Genomic DNA, 17,692 nt, shown 5'->3' with positions numbered 1-17,692 from the left:
AGCCACCTTTGGCTGCTCTCTTTAGTTTCCTGATGGTCCAGTGGCTGTGAGCCACACTTGGGCCATTGTGTGGCTCCTCAAGAGGCTTTGCAGGTGGAATGGGTGCAGAGGAAGGCTGGTGGCACCAGCTGGAGTGTAAGGCAGCTTCAGCTGGGGATCGTGTTAGAGATGTAGGGGTTCAGTGCTGGATGGTTTCAGTGCTGGGGAGCATGGATCAGTATTGAGGCCTTAAACTGCCCACATTCCTGTTTGCACCTCTGGTGGGCTCTGGTCAGGCTGTCACTGGGGCAGAGCCATGCTTGGTCAGCCACAGCACCCAGGTCTCAGCGTGGCTTGGGGCTGGGGAGAGGCTCCTTAGTCTCTTCTTTTAATCTTGTTTTTGCTGCAGTCTCCATTGAAATGTCAAGGCAATGCTTATAGCATTAGGCATTGCAGAGCTTCTGGAGAACCTCTGGTTCATCTCTTCTTGTTTGCTGGGGTCGGAACAGGAACCTTTTGCTGTCAGCTTGAACACTTCTGCCCTGTGCCCACCTTAGCCAGTGCTGGGTGTGGAACGACAGGAGGCAGGGGGTGTGGATTTCCTCCTAAACACCCAGGGCTGTTGGTGATGTTGTCAGAATTCCTTCTTGGCTCTCTCCAGTAGACAAGGAGCTGGCATTTTCTTGGGTTGAAACATGTGCTGTTTGTCTGTCTAGGCTGTTTTGGCCTTCATCTGAGTTTGCTTGGTGGGTGAGATAATCGTGCTGCCGGCAGGCTGGCTCTGCGCGCCGTGCAGAGCGAGCTCTGACGTACAGCAAGCAAAAATCTGTGTGCTCAGGGGAAAAAGAGCTTTTTCCTTCCTGCACTTTGCAGTGTGGTGGTTTGTGGGGGTTGGTTGGGGTTTTTTTTTTTTTGACTGAAGCCAGATCTTCATGTCCATCCAAAGGGTTTGCTGTGTGTGGCCCTCTCGAGGTGTTTCTATAGTTCCCCAGGTTTCCATGCGATGGGAAGTTAGGAAAAGCCCTCAGAGATCACCTCTGACAGCCAGCAAAGGCTTTTCCTCTTGGTAGCTTGATGCAGCTGGGCTGATATTTATGGTGGATTGGTTTGGGTTGGGGTTTTTTTTCTTCCCCCCCTCCCCTCTCCCCTCCTGGATTTCCTCTGTAATCTGCTGTGCTGGCCACAGGGGCACCAATCTGGGACTGGCTCAGGTTGGCAAATCCACATCTAAGGCACACAGAGAGCAGTTCAGTGCCTGGCCCTGTGCCACATCACTCTTGTAGAGGGTAACATTTGAGGTCATCTTTTGAGTGGGGCTGAAATACAAAGGCCTTGTGTCAGCAAATCAAGTTGCAGCTGAGGGTGGGCTCCAGTTGTAGTTGTAAAACAAGACCCACACCAGCAGCTGCTTTTGTGCTGCTGAGGTGGTTCTGTTGGAGGGATTGTAAGGGTTGTGTCTCATGTGGCTCTCCCAGCCCAGCCTCCCTTTTGGAAGGAGGGCAAAGCTCTCCCACAGAAGGAAAGCACTTTCAGAGCTGTCTCCAGGTGTAGTCTCCAGAGAAGGGCCATGAGGACGAGCAGAGGGCTGGAGCTGCTCTGCTGTGGGGACAGGCTGAGGGAGTTGGGGTTGTGCAGTTTGGAAAGGAGAAGGTTCTGATTGTGGCCTTCCAGGATCTGAAGGGGGCTACAAGAAAGCTGTGAGGGACTTTTTAGGGTGATAGGACTGGGGGGAATGGATCCAAGCTGGAGGAGGGGAGATTTAGATTAGACATTAGGAAGAAGTTGCTCCCCAGGAGGGTGGTGAGAGCCTGGCACAGGTTGCCCAGGGAGGTGGTGGAAGCCTCCTGCCTGGAGGTGTTTGCAGCCAGGCTGGAGGTGGCTGTGAGCAACCTGCTGTGGTGTGAGGTGTCCCTGGCCATGGCAGGGGGCTTGGAACTGGCTGAGCCTTGAGCTCCCTTCCAACCCTGACAATGCTGTGATAGTTTGCTTTCCAAGCCTGGCAGGAGCAGAAAGGGAGAGAAATCAACCCAAGGCCAGGACTGCTGCCTAATGTGGGAGGAGATGGTAACCACACAGGCACAGGGCAGGCAGGAGCTGGGGGGAGCTGGGCTGAGCCACAGGTGGTTTCTCCTCTGGTTGCTTGGCAGTTGGAGAAGGTTCCACCTGCTCTGCACTGCTGTGCTAGTGAAGGTGGTAGGAGTGAAGGCACTGCCCCTCAGCTCCTGCTGCTGGGAATTTAGCTGCTGAGGTGTTGGACTGACTGGGGTGGGTAGGGGAAATAAAAAGGAGAATGGCAGTGGAGTTAGGGGTTGCTTACAAATGAGGAAGGAGCAGCAAGTTGGTTGCACTGCTGGGCAGGGTTGTGGAGTTCAAAGCCAAGCTTGTCCTGCTGCTGCTGAGCCAGCAAGGCCTTCGAGGGTTGGAGGCAAGGCAGGCAGCAGTGAGGAAACAGCTGCTTTGCTGGTAGGATTTAAGGGCATGGAAGGACAGAAAAAGGAGCAGGGAGGGAGGAAGCCCTTTTTGGCATGACTTCTGGGTCACCACTGAAGATCTTGAAGGTCTCTTCCAACCTGGTTTGGTTTATTCTAATAAAGGTTTATTCACTGCTGCAGGCTGATCCAAAGCAGCACCTGGGGCCCACTCCCTGTTCTTCAGCTGGTGCTTGAAAAACTGTTTTGAGTCATGTTTGTCACAGCTGGCAGTTGCAAGAGCAAGCTGATGGCTCTCCACACGTGTTTGGGCAATCCCTGTCTTCTCATTTCCTTCTGAGGGCCAGGCCAGGTGCTTGCTGAAAGCCTTCTCACAGCTCTGGCTGGCCCAGCATTGGGGCTCTTCTGCTCCTGTCCATGAGGATGCAGCAGTGAAATAACCGTGGGTGTGCCTCAGGGGTGGGATGTCAGCTCTCTGCAGAGGAAGACTGCTCAGTCAGGCTGGGGAGGGCTGCAAAGCTATGGATTATCTGTTTAAAAAACCCTACTTGGTGCCTCCTGGGTGTAGAAGGAGGGAAAGAGCTGGCAGGGCCTCCGGGTGGGGACTGCAAGTGGGGCTGGTTTGTTCCTTCCATGGCGGTGCAGCACAGGGAGGTGTCGTTAGGGGGAGATGGCAGCTTCCTTTGTCTGAGCCTCCAGTCGAGACAGGGAGTGTGCAGCAGCTTCCCTGGCAAATGCAGTGGTGTCCCCGGGGGGGGGGACAGCTGCAGAGTTCTGCTGATCACAAGGAGTTAAAGACTGCCTGGGGTGAAGGAGGAGCTGGGCTGAGCGCTGCTGCTGCTGCCTCAGCCCCAGGCTGTTGTGCTTTCCCTGCCTGTTGTGACTGCATCCAAGCAGCAGCAGGTGCAGGATGAAGATGGTGAAACTTGTGCCTGTGGATGCCAAGCATTTGCTGCTTCCCCTGCCTTGCACACCCTCCCCAACCACCCTCTCTCTGGGCTCCTGCCCTGCAGGCTGGGGACTGCCAGCTCCCAGGGCTCTTTGCCCACTTGTCCTTCTTGCTTTGTTCTCCCTCTCAGGTGCTTTGAGGAGGTGGAACCATGACTGACTCCAAATACTTCACCACCAATAAGAAAGGTTAGTGCTGAGCTGGTGCTGGTGGATTGGAGGTGGGGGGTGGCTATTTTTGCACAGCTTTCCTAACTGCATGCAGAAGAACTTGTGCTTTTCTCTCAGCCCTGTCCCTGTTTCTCCTCTTAATCATCCAGGGAGAGGTTTCCAAAGTAGGCCACACGGTGGCAAAAGGCAAAGCTGGTGCATGGTAACTGTGTTGTGATGCACTTTGTGGAGGAGCAGAGCACACAACACTGGGGTTTGAGAGCAGACCTGGTCAGAGACAGAGTTCCACTTCAGGTTGTGGTTCCTTGGGGCAGCACAGGATGATGCTGGCTGAGGCATTCAGTAGTTAAGCCACAAGTGTGAATCTCAACATCAAGCTGCTGAATTCCTGTGGCTGTTTCCTCCAAAGCTGCAGCTGCTCCCTTTGACTTCCCCTTGGCTGTCTGTGGGGTGGTGCTCACCTCATTTCAGGACAAACTGCTGCCCTTAGCATGGGATGGCTGGAGAGGAGCTTTAGAATAGAATAAACCAGGTTGGAAGAGACCTTTGAGATCATCAAGTCCAACCTATCATCCAACACCACCTAATCAACTAACCCATGGCACCAAGCACCCTGTCAAGTCTCCTCCTGAACACCTCCAGTGATGGTGACTCCACCACCTCCCCAGGCAGCCCATTCCAATGGGCAATCACTCTCTCTGTGTAAAACTTCCTCCTAACCTCCAGCCTCAACCTCCCCTGGCACAGCCTGAGACTGTGTCCTCTTGTTCTGGTACATTCTGGGGACATTAGTATCATAGTATCAGTCAGGGTTGGAAAGGACCACAAGGATCAGCTAGTTCCAACTCCCCTGCCATGGGCAGGGACACCCCACACTAGATCAGCCTGGCCAGAGCCTCAGCCAGCCTGGGCTTAAACACCTCCTGGGCTGGGACCTCAACCACCTCCCTGCACAACCCATTCCAGGGCTTCACCACTCTCATGGGGAAGAACTTCCTCCTCCCCTCCAGCCTGAATCTCCCCACCTCCAGCTTCATTCCATTCCCCCTAGTCCTATCACTCCCTGAGATCCTGAGCAGTCCCTCCCCAGCCTTCCTGTAGCCCCCTTCAGATCCTGGAAGGCCACAATGAGGTCACCTTGGAGCCTTCTCTTCTCCAGACTGAACAGCCCCAACTCCCTCAGTCTGTCCTCACAGCAGAGCAGCTCCAGCCCTCTGCTCATCCTCCTGGCCCTTCTCTGGACACCTTCCAGCACCTCCAGATCACTCTTGCAATAGGGGCTCCAGAACTGGAGGCAGTACTGCAGGTGGGGTCTCCCCAGAGCTGAGCAGAGGGGGAGGATCACCTCCCTTGCCCTGCTGGCCACACTTCTCTTGCTGCAGCCCAGGATCTGGTTGGCTTTCTGGGCTGCAGGTGCACACTGAGAGCTCCTGGTGAGCTTCTCCTCCACCAGCAGACATTTCCAGAGCAGGATTTGCTCTGCTGAAACTGGCCCAGGCAGGTTGTCTTTTCTGGCCTGTTTGCATAGGAAGCTGTTGCTGCCATTGAAGGCTGATGTTGCTCATCCTCCTGCAGTAGGTGTTGGAAGCTGGTTCACCTTAACCTCTCCTTTACAGAATGGCATGTTTGTCAGGGGGCACAAAACCCCCTGCACTTTGGTGTGTTCATGTTTCATTAAGCTTCAGGATGAGGTTGTCAATCAGCAAAAGCAGTTCAACAGCTTTCTAAGCAACAGCTCTGTGAGTTCAGGCTTTGCTGGGCTGGCTGCAGGAGGCTGGCCTGGGCTGTCTTGAGTTGTAGTGAGCACCTGGCTGGGGGCTCAGCTCTTCTGCAGGGCAGTGTGATGTGAGCATCCCTTCCTCAGGGTGATGAGTGCTCACTACCTACCTTCTTCAGAGCAGTCACTTCTATCATGTGTCAGGCTCTGCAGTAGTTGGTGCAGCTCAGCTGCCAAAGCAGCATTGGTGTGGAGTCAAAGGTTAGGGGCTAGAAGGTGTCTTGTCAAAGATCTTTCATGGAATCACAGAATCAACCAGGTTGGAAAAGACCTCCAACCTATTACCTAATACCTAACACCACCTGACAACTAAACCATGGCTCCAAGCCTTTTTTGAACACCTCCAGGGATGGGGACTCCACCACCTCCCTGGGCAGCACACTCCAGTGGCCAATTCCTCTTTGGGTACTTGGGATGTGTCTTCAGCCTGTGGCTCCCAGTGGGAATCCCAACATGGTCAGGGTTGGAAGGGACCTCTGGGGGGTCATCCAGTCCAACCCACTTGCTAAAAGCAGGGTCACCCCCAGCAGCTTGCCCAGGATCACAGTGCCCAGGTGGGTTTGGAATCTCCCCAGAGAAGGAGACTCCTCTCCATGCTGCCCTGCCTGGGGGAAGCTGCCTGTTGGCCAGGATCCCTTCTCACAGCACTTGCTCTCTGGGACAGGCCTGATGAGCAGCCAGCTGCATGTGCTGCTGCATTTTGCCAACTTCCCTGCTTCTGTGATCCAGCCTGAGCTGATTCCTAGGCAGTGATGTCTGGAGGGGATTAGTGTTGGGACAAAGGCTGCTTGGGATCCAGGCAAGCTGTGTTGCATGCTGCTTTTGTTAGCAGCTCTGCCTTTCCAGCTTGGGAGGACTCCACTGCACTGGGCTAGATGTTGCACTCTGCTGTTGCTCACTGCATTTGCAGGCAGCTGGAGAGGATGAGCAGAAGCTGAAAAAGTCTGGGCAAAACTTCTAGCATACTTTTCCCTTGCAGACATGAATCTGGTGTCTCCAGATCTCTTTTTGTCCTGGTTATGTAACAGTAGCCTCTGAGAAACAGATGCTGCAGGGATGTGATTTAATCCTCTAGAAGTGGGAGAGCTGCAACATGCAGCAGGGTTCTTGTGAGCTGCCTTTGCCTTAGCAAAGTAGAGCCCAAGCAGTTCTCTTGGGTGCTGCAGCTTCCCCTGGTACTCCATAAGGTCTGAGAGCTTCTTGTACTGCCTGCAGCTTTGTGGGAATGGCACAGAGTCAGAGTGTCATGGAATGGTTTTGGATGGAAGAGGCCTTTAAGACCTTTGAGTCCAAGCCTTACCCCAGCACTGCCAGGTCACCACTGAACCATGGCCCTCAGCACCACAGCTGCACAGCTTTGAAACCCCTCCAGGGATGGGGACTCCACCACTGCCCTGGGCAGCCTGGGCCAGGCCTGGACAACCCTGTTGTAGAAGAAATTGTTCCTTATGTCTAACCTAAACCTCCCCTGGCAAAACTTGAGGCTGTTTCCTCTTGTCCTGTCACTTCCCACTTGAGAGAAGAGTCCAACCCCCACCTGGCCCCCACCTCCTCTCAGGGAGCTGTAGAGAGCAGTGAGGTCTCCCTCAGCCTCCTCTTCTCCAGGCTGAACACCCCCAGCTCCCTCAGCTGATCCTCCCCAGCCCTCTTCTCCAGACCCTTCCCCAGCTTCATTGCCCTTCTCTGGACCTACTCCAGCCCCTCAGTGTCCTTCATGGAGTGAGAGGCCCAAAACTGAACCCAGGATTCAAGGTGCCCAGTACAGGGCACTGCCCTGGTGCTGCTGGCCACACCATTGCTGATCCAAGCCAGGCTGCTGGTGGCCTCCTTGGCCACCTGGGAAAGTACAAAGTTTCTTCTGACTTACCCTTAAAACAAGACCCTTTTCTTCTCCCAAGAGGCTCAACCTGTTTTGTCTTCTGCCAGGAGAGATTTTTGAGCTGAAGGCTGAACTCAATAATGAAAAGAAAGAGAAGAGGAAAGAAGCTGTGAAGAAGGTTATTGCAGCCATGACGGTGGGGAAGGACGTGAGGTAAAAGCAGCTTTGCTTGCACCTGTAGCACCTTTGGCTGCCCTGGCACTCAGCTGGGGATGGTGGTGCACAGCTCTGGGTTTCTCATCTGGATGTGACTGGGCAGTGAGCCTGCCTGTGGCCTTGCCTGTGCTGTGCTTGAGTTTCTCAAGGCCCTTCTTGTTCCTGAGAGCAAAAGAAGCGGCTGCTGTTGGTGCTGGTTTAGCTGGGTGCCAGTAGCCCTTTTTAGCTGCAAACCCATCCTGAATTCAACCATTTTTGCCTGTCCCTGCAGGTGCTGTTTTCTCACTGCTTGCTAGCCTGGGCTTTGGGGTTAAAAAGGCCACTTCCAGTGTTTTTCTTAGCCTTGCAGCATCATTTTAAGCTGCATCTTAAACTGTGGGGGTTGCAAATTGAACCTGGAGCTTGTAGTGACTAAAGGACACAGGCACTGCCCTCCTGCAACACTGTGCCCAGTGTTTTCTTTCTGTCTTTGAGGCAACCAGAAAAATGTGCCTGAAGTGGTTCTTTCTCCCTCCCAGCTCCTCCAGTCACAGCAGGCCTGGATTGCAGGCAGTGTGGTCTGTTGCCACGGAAATGGGTATCAGGGCTGCAAATTTAGCATCATGACTTCATTGTGGAGTGAAGCAACAGATAAACTGGCAGGGAGGAAAAGCAGTCTTCTTGACCAGCAGCACTTGCCCCTCACCTTTAGAGATCTCTGCAGCATACCTGAGAGCTGCAGAGATCCTTGTGTGACCTCAGTGTGCTTCTGCAGTGCCCCAGACTGCTGCTTGATGCTTGACTCAAACTCAGCCTGGCAGTGCTGAAGCTTCTCATTGCTCTGGAGTTTATTAGTCTGAAAGTGGGCAGGTTCTTCACAGGTGTCCTGCATTGTCAAAGCAACTTCTCTCTTTTGGGCTCATTTCACAGATTGCATGGGGTTGGAAGAGACTCTTGGAGGGCCTCTTGTCTACTCCCCCTGCAGTCAGCAGGGACACCTCCAACTAGGCTGCCCAGGGCCACAGCAAGTCTGGTCTTGAATGCCTCCAGGGATGAGGCCTCAACCACCTCCCTGGGCAGCCTGTGCCAGATGTCTCAGCACCCTCACTGTGCAGAACTTCCTCCTGATGTCCAACCTAACTCTGCCCTGCTCCAGTTTCAGATTGTTGTCCCTTGTCCTATCATCACAGGCACTGGGAAGCAGTCCCTGCCCAGCCTTTCTGTAGGTCCCCTTCAGATGTTGAAATACTGCTCTAAGGTTTCTCTGGAGCCTTCTTCAGTCTGAATGGCTCCAACTCTCTCAGCCTGTCCCCATAGGGAAGGCTCTCTAGCCCTCTAAAGATCTTCATGGCCTCCTCTGGACCCACTCCAGCAGGTCTGTGTCTCTCTGTTGTGTTGGGAGTTCCATAGCTGATGGTCTCCCCAGAGCAGAGGGGCAGGATCCTCTCTCTCCATCTCTGGCCACACTGCCTTGGATGCATCCCAGGCTGCCATTGGCCTCCTGGGCTGTGAGTGCCCATTGCTGGCTCCTGTCCAGCTTCTCACCCACCAGCATCTCCTCAGTCCTTTTCTGCATCATCCCCCAGCCTGGACTGATACTGAGGATTGCCCCAACCTAGGTGCAGGACCTTGCACCTTGCCTTATTGAATCTCATGAGGCTCTCCTCAGCCCAGCACTCCAGGCCTAGCATGGAAGAATTTCCTAGGTAGAGAACTCCCCAGTTCAAACACCCTGAGGAAATTTCACCCATTCCAGAAGCCCCCTGTGCTGAAGCCCTGGAAGAGCTGAGATGGGTGTTACAGGAGCCATTGTAAGCAGGGTACTTGCAGTGGAGCTCCACTTTTCCTGGCTTCCTAGCTCCCCCTGTTCATACTCTGCCATCTCACTGCTTGTCCTCTCTCTTCCTGCTTGCTGTTTCCTACCCAGCTCGCTCTTCCCTGATGTTGTGAACTGCATGCAGACTGACAACCTGGAGTTGAAGAAGCTGGTCTACCTGTACCTGATGAACTATGCCAAAAGTCAGCCAGACATGGCCATCATGGCTGTCAACAGCTTTGTGAAGGTAACTTGCTCCCACAGCTCAGCAGAAAGTGGTCCAGCATGGCTCCTCTGTCCATTGGCCTTTGTGAGCTGCTCTTTATCTCTGCTTTTGTGCTGGAGTCCCTGGGCTGGGTCCTCTCTCTTCCTTGGTGCTGATGGTTATTGCAGAGGAGATCACTTCAGCATCCTGTAGGTGATTAGGAGAGAGCCTGCTCCAGGCTCCTGCTTCTCTTTTGCTAATCCTCTCTGAAGAGCAACTTCAGATGTTGGATACCAGGTCATGTGGTGTTCACCTTCCAGCCTTTGCAGTACCTCTGCATGGATATCTCCTTGTTTGGATGTTCCAGCTGTGCTCTGTGTGGGAAACCTTTCTGTTTGGTGAAACTGAGAGATAGCTCCCTGGCAAACTGCCAGCCTGGTGGCTTCATTGCCTTGAACTCTGTAGTTGAGCTGCCTCTGCCCTGGCAAATGTTATTTCAGTCCCACCTTATGAAAGTTAAAACCTGGTTGTGACCGTTTGAGGTCTCCCCTGAGCCTCCTCTTCTCCAGGCTAAGCAACCCCAGCTCCCTCAGCCTCTCCTCACAGGGCTGTGCTCCAGACCCCTCCCCAGCTTTCTTGCCCTTCTCTGGACACCTTCAAATCTCTCAATGTCCTTCCTAAACTGAGGGGCCCAGAACTGGACACAGGACTCAAAGGTGTGGCCTAAGCAGTGCTGAGCACAGGGCACAAGGACTTCCCTGCTCCTGCTGGCCACACTCTTCCTGATGCAGGCCAGGATGCCCTTGGCCCTCTTGGCCACCTGGGCACACTGCTGGCTCATGTTCAGGCAGCTGTCAGTCAGCACCCCCAGGTCCCTCTCTGTTTGGCAGCTCTCAGCCACTCTGCCCCCAGCCTGTAGCTCTGCCTGGGGTTGCTGTGGCCCAAGTGCAGCTCCTGGCACTTGGACTTGTTGAATGCCATCCTGTTGGCCTCTGCCCATCTGCCCAGCCTGTCCAGGTCCCTCTGCAGAGCCCTTCTGCCCTCTAACTGACCCACATCTGCTCCCAGCTTGGTGCCATCTGCACATTTGCTGATGGCTGACTGAATCCCCTCCTCCAGGACTGCGAGGACCCCAACCCGCTGATCCGGGCGCTGGCCGTGCGCACCATGGGCTGCATCCGCGTGGACAAGATCACGGAGTACCTGTGCGAGCCGCTGCGCAAGTGCCTGAAGGACGAGGACCCCTACGTGCGCAAGACCGCCGCCGTCTGCGTGGCCAAGCTGCACGACATCAACGCCCAGATGGTGGAGGACCAGGGCTTCCTGGACTCCCTGCGTGACCTGATCGCCGACTCCAACCCCATGGTAAAGCCTCTCTCTGTCTCCCGCCGCCGGGCCTGGCCTCGGGCCTGGAGGCTTTTGGCTCGCGGCTGCTGCTCCCTGAGGAGTTGAGTTGGGCAGAGAGTTGCTGCCTCACAAGGGAATCAGGGAGTTGTTTGGGTTGGAAAAGGCCTCTAACACCACCCAGTCCAACCATCAACCCAGCACCGCCGTGGCCCCACATGCCACGGCCACAGGTTTCATGAGCACCTCCAGGCATGGGGAGGTGCTCCAACCCTCGACACTCCACCACCTCCCTGGGCAGCCTCTGCCAGTCCCTGATCACTCCTGCAGCAAAGAAACTTAACCTAATCTCCAACCTAACCCTTCCCTGGCACAATTTCAGGCCCTTTCCTCTTGTTCTGTCACCTGATACTAGGGAGCAGAGCCCAACCCCCACCTCACTGCAGCCTCCTTTCAGGGAGCTGTAGAGAGCAATGAGGTCTCCCTCTGCCTCCTCTTCTCCAGACAGTTCCCTCAGGTGCTCCTCACCAGACCTGTTCTCCAGGCTCTTCACCTCCTCAGATCTGTTTGGGCTGTTCTGTCTTGATTGCTGCAGCCAAAGTTTAGGTTGCAGGTCAGATGAGTCAGAAGAGCAAGCAGTAGGTGATGCTGCTGCCTTGGTGACAGCTTGTAGCCATTGCTCTCCTGCAGGCTTTGGCTGCTGTTGGAGTAAGAGGTTGCAGACACATCCACTGGCCTGTAATGAGTGGAGAAAATCAATGCCTCTGCTTTTAATCAAGTCAAAGGAGTCAGCAGAGCAGAGGTGGAGATCAGGACTAAGGATTTTGTGGGTGTGAATGACCTCCTAAGTCAGTGTTTGAAGGGTCCATTTCCATGCCAGGCACCTTCCACTATTACCTTGTAACTAAAAGGTGGTGGCCAGTGGACTGCAGTGCCCCATGGCATGATCCTGTCCCTGGGATCCGCTGGGATCCAGTGAGCATTCCAGTGTCATTGTGTCTCCTGGCAGGGAAGAAAGCTTCTGCAGCTGAGTTATCATAGAATCAGTCAGGGTTGGAAGAGACCACAAGGATCAGCCAGTTCCAACCCCCCTGCCATGGGCAGGGACACCCCACACTAGATCAGCCTGGCCAGAGACTCAGCCAGCCTGGCCTTAAACACCTCCAGGGCTGGGGCCTCAACCACCTCCCTGCACAACCCATTCCAGGGCTTCACCACTCTCATGGGGAAGAACTTCCTCCTCACCTCCAGCCTGAATCTCCCCACCTCCAGCTTCATTCCATTCCCCCTAGTCCTATCACTCCCTGAGATCCTGAGCAGTCCCTCCCCAGCCTTCTTGTAGCCCCCTTCAGATACTGGAAGGCCACAACTCAGGAGTTTCAGGAGGGGGCTCCAACTTGATTAGCTCTTTCAGAGCACAGATCTGATATGAGCCTGCATGAAGCCATGGTTCCACATGGATAGGGCACAGTGATTCCCTCAAAAGTACAGGAGCTATCCACCTCCAATTCAGGTCCATCTTCATCCAGCTTATTGCTGCCTTCTCCACATGAAACTCCACTGGGGGTTCTTGATGGCCAGGAGCTGTTTGCCAGACAAGTTACAAGTTGGCATTTGTGAAGGTCATCCTCCAGGAGCTCAGCCCTGCTTGGGTGCTCTTGTTAGGTAAAATGTGTGTATGGGGCTCAGCTCTCAAGAGAAAGATGTCTGGAAAGGATGGTACAGGTGGATCTGTCCCTGGGGCCTGTTCCTCTGCAGTTGGTGCATCCCAGGCACTGCAGCCTGTCAGCTAAACTCATCCCCATTATGAATGTCTCTCCTCTTTGACTTGTGGAAACAGGCAACAGGAGACACTTAATGAAGCAGAATTTTGTGTCACAGGCAGTCCAGGCTTGTCTCCTCTGTTGAGAAATGAGGACTTTGAGCAGGAGCAAACCCAACTCCTGCTGAAAAATAATCCTCAAGAAAGGTTTGATTATGGCCTGTGAGGAGCATCTGAGGGAGCTGGGGGTGTTTAGTATAGAGAAGTGGAGGCTGAGGGGAGACCTCATTTGCTCTCCACAGCTCCCTGAAGGAGGTTGGAGTAAAGAGGGGGCAGCCTCTGCTCCTTGGTGGCAAGCAGCAGGACCAGAGGAAATGCTTCCAAGCTGCACCAGGGGAGGTTCAGGCTGGGTGTTAGGAACTATTTCTGTACTGAGAGGGTTCTCAGCCATTGGAAGAGGCTGCCCAGGGCAGTGCTGGAGTCACCATCCCTGGGGGTGTTCCTGGCTCTTAGGGACATGGTTTAGTGTTGACCCTTTGGTGCTGGCTTGAGGGTTGGACTTGGATGAGTGTTGAGGACTCTTCCAACCAAATGTTTCTGTGATTCTGTGTGATTATTGTTTTGTAACTGGCTGCCTCTAGCACAAGAGCAAACACCAAGCATTCCAAGCTGGGTTCTGGGTAGAGGAGCAGCTCCATCTGTGGCTTGCTGATTGTCTTGTAACTGTGCAGGGTTCCTGTTTCTGTTGGCTCAAGTCTCCCTCCTGGCTGACTGAGCTGGAGGTGGCCTTGTGAGAAATAGTTTGAGTTTGGTTTGGTTTTTAAGCCATGTTCTTGGGCTAATAGTTTATCATCATGATACTGTGCAAAGAGGCACTGGGGATGTTCAAGGTCAGGCTCAGGGATGTTCAAGGCCCTTTGAGGTGCTGTAGGTGCACAGACAAAGTCCTTCCCCCACCCTTTATCTGGGCTTTGTGTTCTCAGGATCTGGCCTTCCTTCCAAGGCAGTGATCTGTTGAGCAGGTGTAGGGTGACACCCTCCCAGGGGTGCTGCCTGGTTAAAGGAGTGACACCCCAGTCTGGTAGAATCATAGGCTGGTTTGGATTGGAAGGGACCCTAAAGCTTATCCACTTCCAGCCCCATGGCATGGGCAGGGACACCTCCCTCCAGCTCACGTTGCTCAAGGCCTCATCCAGCCTGGCCCTGAACACCTGCAGGGAGGGGACATCCACAGCCTCCCTGGGGACATCTGTGAGTCTCTTCTAGCCTGGTGATCCTTTGCTTGCAGGTGACAGGTAAAGGTGAGCCAAACCTCCCATTTCTGGTGGGCTTTTCCTTTCCTAGCCCTCAGTTCCATGGTTACATAGCAAATCCCCCACCCAGATGAAGATGTTCTCCCTCCCTGGCTTTTCCATCTCTGTGATAGCTCTGCAGCTCTCCAGCATGAATTAATTCAGACTTCTCCCTGCACATCTGTTGATGTGGATGTCTATGGCAGGCCACCAGATGTTGGTGGCTTGCTGCATTTCATCTGAGTTCCCTGAAGTCTTTAGCTGGTACAGACCATGGGCCAGTAGCATGCATGAGGGCAGGGTTCAGCCACTCTGCAGAAGTTTTCTGTTGTGGGTGGAGGCCTTAATCTCCTTTTGCAGATGGGCCTGAAGTGCTTCTGGCTGCCCTTGGTCACTTGGGATCCTGCCAAAGCCTCTCCCTCCAGAGAGGGAACCCTCATTTCTTCCCAGAGCTGTCTTAAGCCAAACCTTTCTCCTTTCTCACCCTGCAGTTCCTCCCAGGAAGCTCAGCAGAGCCTAGGTCTGGATGGATCCATTGGCTGTCAGTGTGCTCCTCAGGGCTCATGTTGTGATACAGTACTGGTCTCAGTGTGACATCCCAGGACATCTGTGTGCTCCTGCACGTGCACAGGGTGGCAGAGCACTGATCACACCCTGCAACAGCAGCAGTAGCTACTGGTGGGGTGACAGAGGTGGATCTGATGACCAGAGGCTCTCTGAAGTCTTGAACAAACTTCTTCTCCCCTCCTTTTTGTTGCTACTGTCTTGGTCTGGCTCACAAGGGTCAGACCTAGGGACTGCTCATCACTGGGGCACGGCAAGTGCTGAGCCCTGGCAATGGAGAGCAGGGCCAGGAGATGGCAGCAGGTGGAAGCAGAACCAGAGATGCTGAGCCTCAGACTCTGTTTTGTAACTGGTTCCCTCCTGGCTGTGGTTCCCTCCTGGCTCTTATCACTGCCTTTGGCTTTCTTCAGGAATGTAAATATTAGCAGGAGACCTTCAGAGGAAATCCAGCCTAAGCCTCCCTGGTCTTCTAACATTTGTGTGGGACAACCTTTCTCTCCAAACATTTTCCACCTCTGACCTTCTTAGGGTAACTTCTAAGCCACAGAATAGTTTCCTTCTCAATCTGCCTGGTGCCCACATGGCTTAAGTTAGGTTGATGCCACCTTCTCCCAGCTCTTTTCTAGGTGCTGTGGGGTTTTTAGTTCCTTCTTGCAGCATTTCTTCTCCTTCCTGTTCTGCTGTGTCACTGTGCTCACAGAATGGGTTGGAAAAGCCTTCTAAGATAATTGAGGCCAGCCAGTGACCCAGCACCACCGTGGCCATCAAACCATGTCCCCAAGTGCCATGGCACCCAGCACCAGAAGAGGACACAGTCTCAAGCTGCACCAGGGGAGGTTTAGGCTGGAGGTGAGGAGAAAGTTCTTCCCAGAGAGAGAGATTGGCCCTTGGGCTGTGCTGCCCAGGGAGGTGGTGGAGTCCCCATCCCTGGAGGTGTTCAAGAGGGGATTGAATGTGGCATTTGGAGCCATGGTTGAGTTGTCAGGAGGTGTTGGGTGATAGATTGGACTTGATGATCTCTGAGGTCTTTTCCAACCTTATTGATTCTATGGCCACTTTCCTGACCCCTTGACACCTGATGGCATCTGTAGGTGGAACTTATTCCCCTTTCTTGAACACCTCCAAGGTTGTGATGGATCACAGCTCTCAGAGGTGTGGCTGTTCTGCTCCTGCTTTTCTGTGGGCTGTGTAGGCAGCACTGCTGTGCTGTCCAGTTATCTGCCAGGTGTGACACCATCTACACATGGCAGGTGGCTGGGGGAAACTGTTCTCAGCCAACAGGGAGAGAACTGAGATCACACAGGAGCTGATCAGGACCTACACAGGGTGTGGAGTGGAGTTGAGCTCTCTTGTGCCCTAAGGGAACCTGTTGAGACCTGCCAGCTGGAGCTGGGGAGGTCCACTTGCTCCAGTCAGCATTCCCATGAGCAGTGGTGAGTTTCTCTGGTTCCCAGACCAGACTAAGAAACTGTTGATATTCCTCCCAGTGCTCTCTTGTCTCCCCTGCTGAGATTGCCAGCCAGGCAGATTCCTGCTTTGCCAGCCAGAGCTTGCAATTATCTTTGGGCTCCCTGGGTGACCTTGTGGAGGAAGGAGGTTTTCCATTTGTGCTTTTCCCTGGTAGCTGGCAAGCAGTGTGGCTTCCTGTGACCATGGCTTGGGGAATCAGCCTGGTTAGGAACAGAAGCAGCATTTGGTGTCCTCCATTGTGTGCTTTGCAGGGATTTAACCTCCCTCTCTGTGCAGTAAAGCTGAGAAATGAGCCCCTGGCTGAGAAGCTGGGGGTGGTCCTCTGAGTTCCAAAAGGACTTTGTGGGAGGACAAGGGACTCCTCAGATGCTGCAGGGAGTGCAACTCCACCTTCTTTGTGGGCACATGTTCCTCATGGGCAAACTTGGGCTTCCCACAGCTGTGTTTTCCCTTCTGCAGCTGATGCTTTACCAAGTGCCAGGAGTGAACCTCCACTGTGGGATGAATTAATGACTCCTACTCTGAACGTTGTAAAGGGCTTGAAGCTTCACCTCCTAGCACGGAGCTGAATGTTGCTAGGAGCTGTGGACTGTGGCTCTGCAGCATGTCACCAGCCTGGGGTTGCCTCTAAGGTACCCTGGCTGCCCCACTGGCCAAAAAAATGTCCCTTTTCAGCCTGGGTGTTGCAGCAGGAGGGCTCCAGCAGATCTGTGTTTGTGTGGTTTGGGTTATTTTAGTCTGTGCTGCAGGCAGAGATAAACTTTTCCTCCTGGGAGACACCTGATGGCATTTGTAGGCATCAGTAGGTGGAACTTACTACCTGCTGGATGGGATACCATGGATGAGAGCATGCTTAGGGGCTGCTGAGGAGTGGTGGCTTCACTTTGGGGCTGGATGCTCCTGCTGTTCCCCAGGAGGGGAGAGTAGCCCTTGGCAAAGCAAGCAGGCAGCTAGCAGAGGCAAGCTGGAAATGGAATAGGTAGAGGTTGTGGAGGAGCCTGAGGCATCATGGAATGGGTTTGGGCTGGAGGGCACCTTAAAGCTCATCCAGTTCCAATCCCCTGCCATGGGCAGGGACACCTCCCACCAGCACAGCTTGCTCACGGCCTCATCCAGCCTGGCCTTGAATGCCTCCAGGCAGGGGACATCCCCAGCCTCCCAGGGCAAAAAGACTGAGAAGAAAGCAAAGTGGCAGACCCCTCAAGCCATCAACAAAGACCATCTGTGCTGATGTTCTGTGACTGCAGCCTCCCTTGTAGTGCTGCTTGAAGGTTTGGCTGGTGCTTGGCTGCTGCCTTTCTCCAGTCGAGATGCTTGGGTCAGGGACAGCTTCGTTTGCCCCTGGGTGGTGCCAGTGAGAGCCTCTTCAGGGAAAATCAAAGGGCCTCGGGAAAAAGCACCCAAAGAAACCTCCCTGGTGTGTGTTAGGTGCCTGATCCAGGCTGGGATCAGCCCATGGTGCTTTCTGGAGTCCCAGCATGGTGAGGGACCTCTGGAGATCATCCAGTCCAAACCCCACTGCTCAAGCAGGGCACCCACAGCAGCTTGGCCAGAGAGCTTTGGAAGCTCTTCAGAGAAGGAGGCTTCACAAAACCCCTGCCATGGGGTTCCCACCAGCCCAGGCTGCTCAAGGCCTCATCCAACCTGGCCTTGACCACCTCCAGGGAGGGGACATCCACAGCCTCTCTGGGCAACCTGTTCGGTGTCTCCCCAGCCTCACTCTAAAGAATGTCTTCCTAATGTGCAGTCTCAGTTTCTGGGGAAGCAGGGTGAAGGGGGCTTGCAGATGGAAGATGAACTTCTAATATGAACAGAAGTGTGGGGGTCCTGTGCTCTGGAGAGGGAGCCTGGCTGTGTTAGTGACCCCCTCAGGTGGCTCAGTTGGTAGCACATCAGACCCTTAATGGGAAGGTTGTGAGTT

General features: G+C 54.0%; 1 protein-coding gene across 4 annotated transcripts in view; it reads left to right on the top strand.

Annotated features, from left to right (window-relative positions):
* Positions 1-17,692, top strand: part of AP2B1 (adaptor related protein complex 2 subunit beta 1) — a 104,837-nt gene that overhangs the window by 1,287 nt on the left and 85,858 nt on the right. For all 4 annotated transcript variants that reach the window (XM_068165392.1, XM_068165394.1, XM_068165393.1 and 1 more), the window contains 4 exons: positions 3,488-3,545; positions 7,231-7,336; positions 9,246-9,381; positions 10,459-10,704. In XM_068165392.1, the coding sequence (XP_068021493.1) occupies positions 3,509-3,545; positions 7,231-7,336; positions 9,246-9,381; positions 10,459-10,704 (525 nt within the window). In that variant the 5' untranslated portion in view covers positions 3,488-3,508. Of the gene's footprint in view, positions 1-3,487; positions 3,546-7,230; positions 7,337-9,245; positions 9,382-10,458; positions 10,705-17,692 lie in introns of those variants that run through there.

Source organism: Melanerpes formicivorus, unplaced genomic scaffold (genome assembly GCF_026170545.1).
Source record: "Melanerpes formicivorus ecotype bairdi unplaced genomic scaffold, bMelFor1.0.p_v2 SCAF_88, whole genome shotgun sequence".
Classification (NCBI taxonomy): domain Eukaryota; kingdom Metazoa; phylum Chordata; class Aves; order Piciformes; family Picidae; genus Melanerpes; species Melanerpes formicivorus.
Note: the sequence above shows the minus strand (reverse complement) of the source record. Positions and strands in the feature narration are given on the sequence as shown.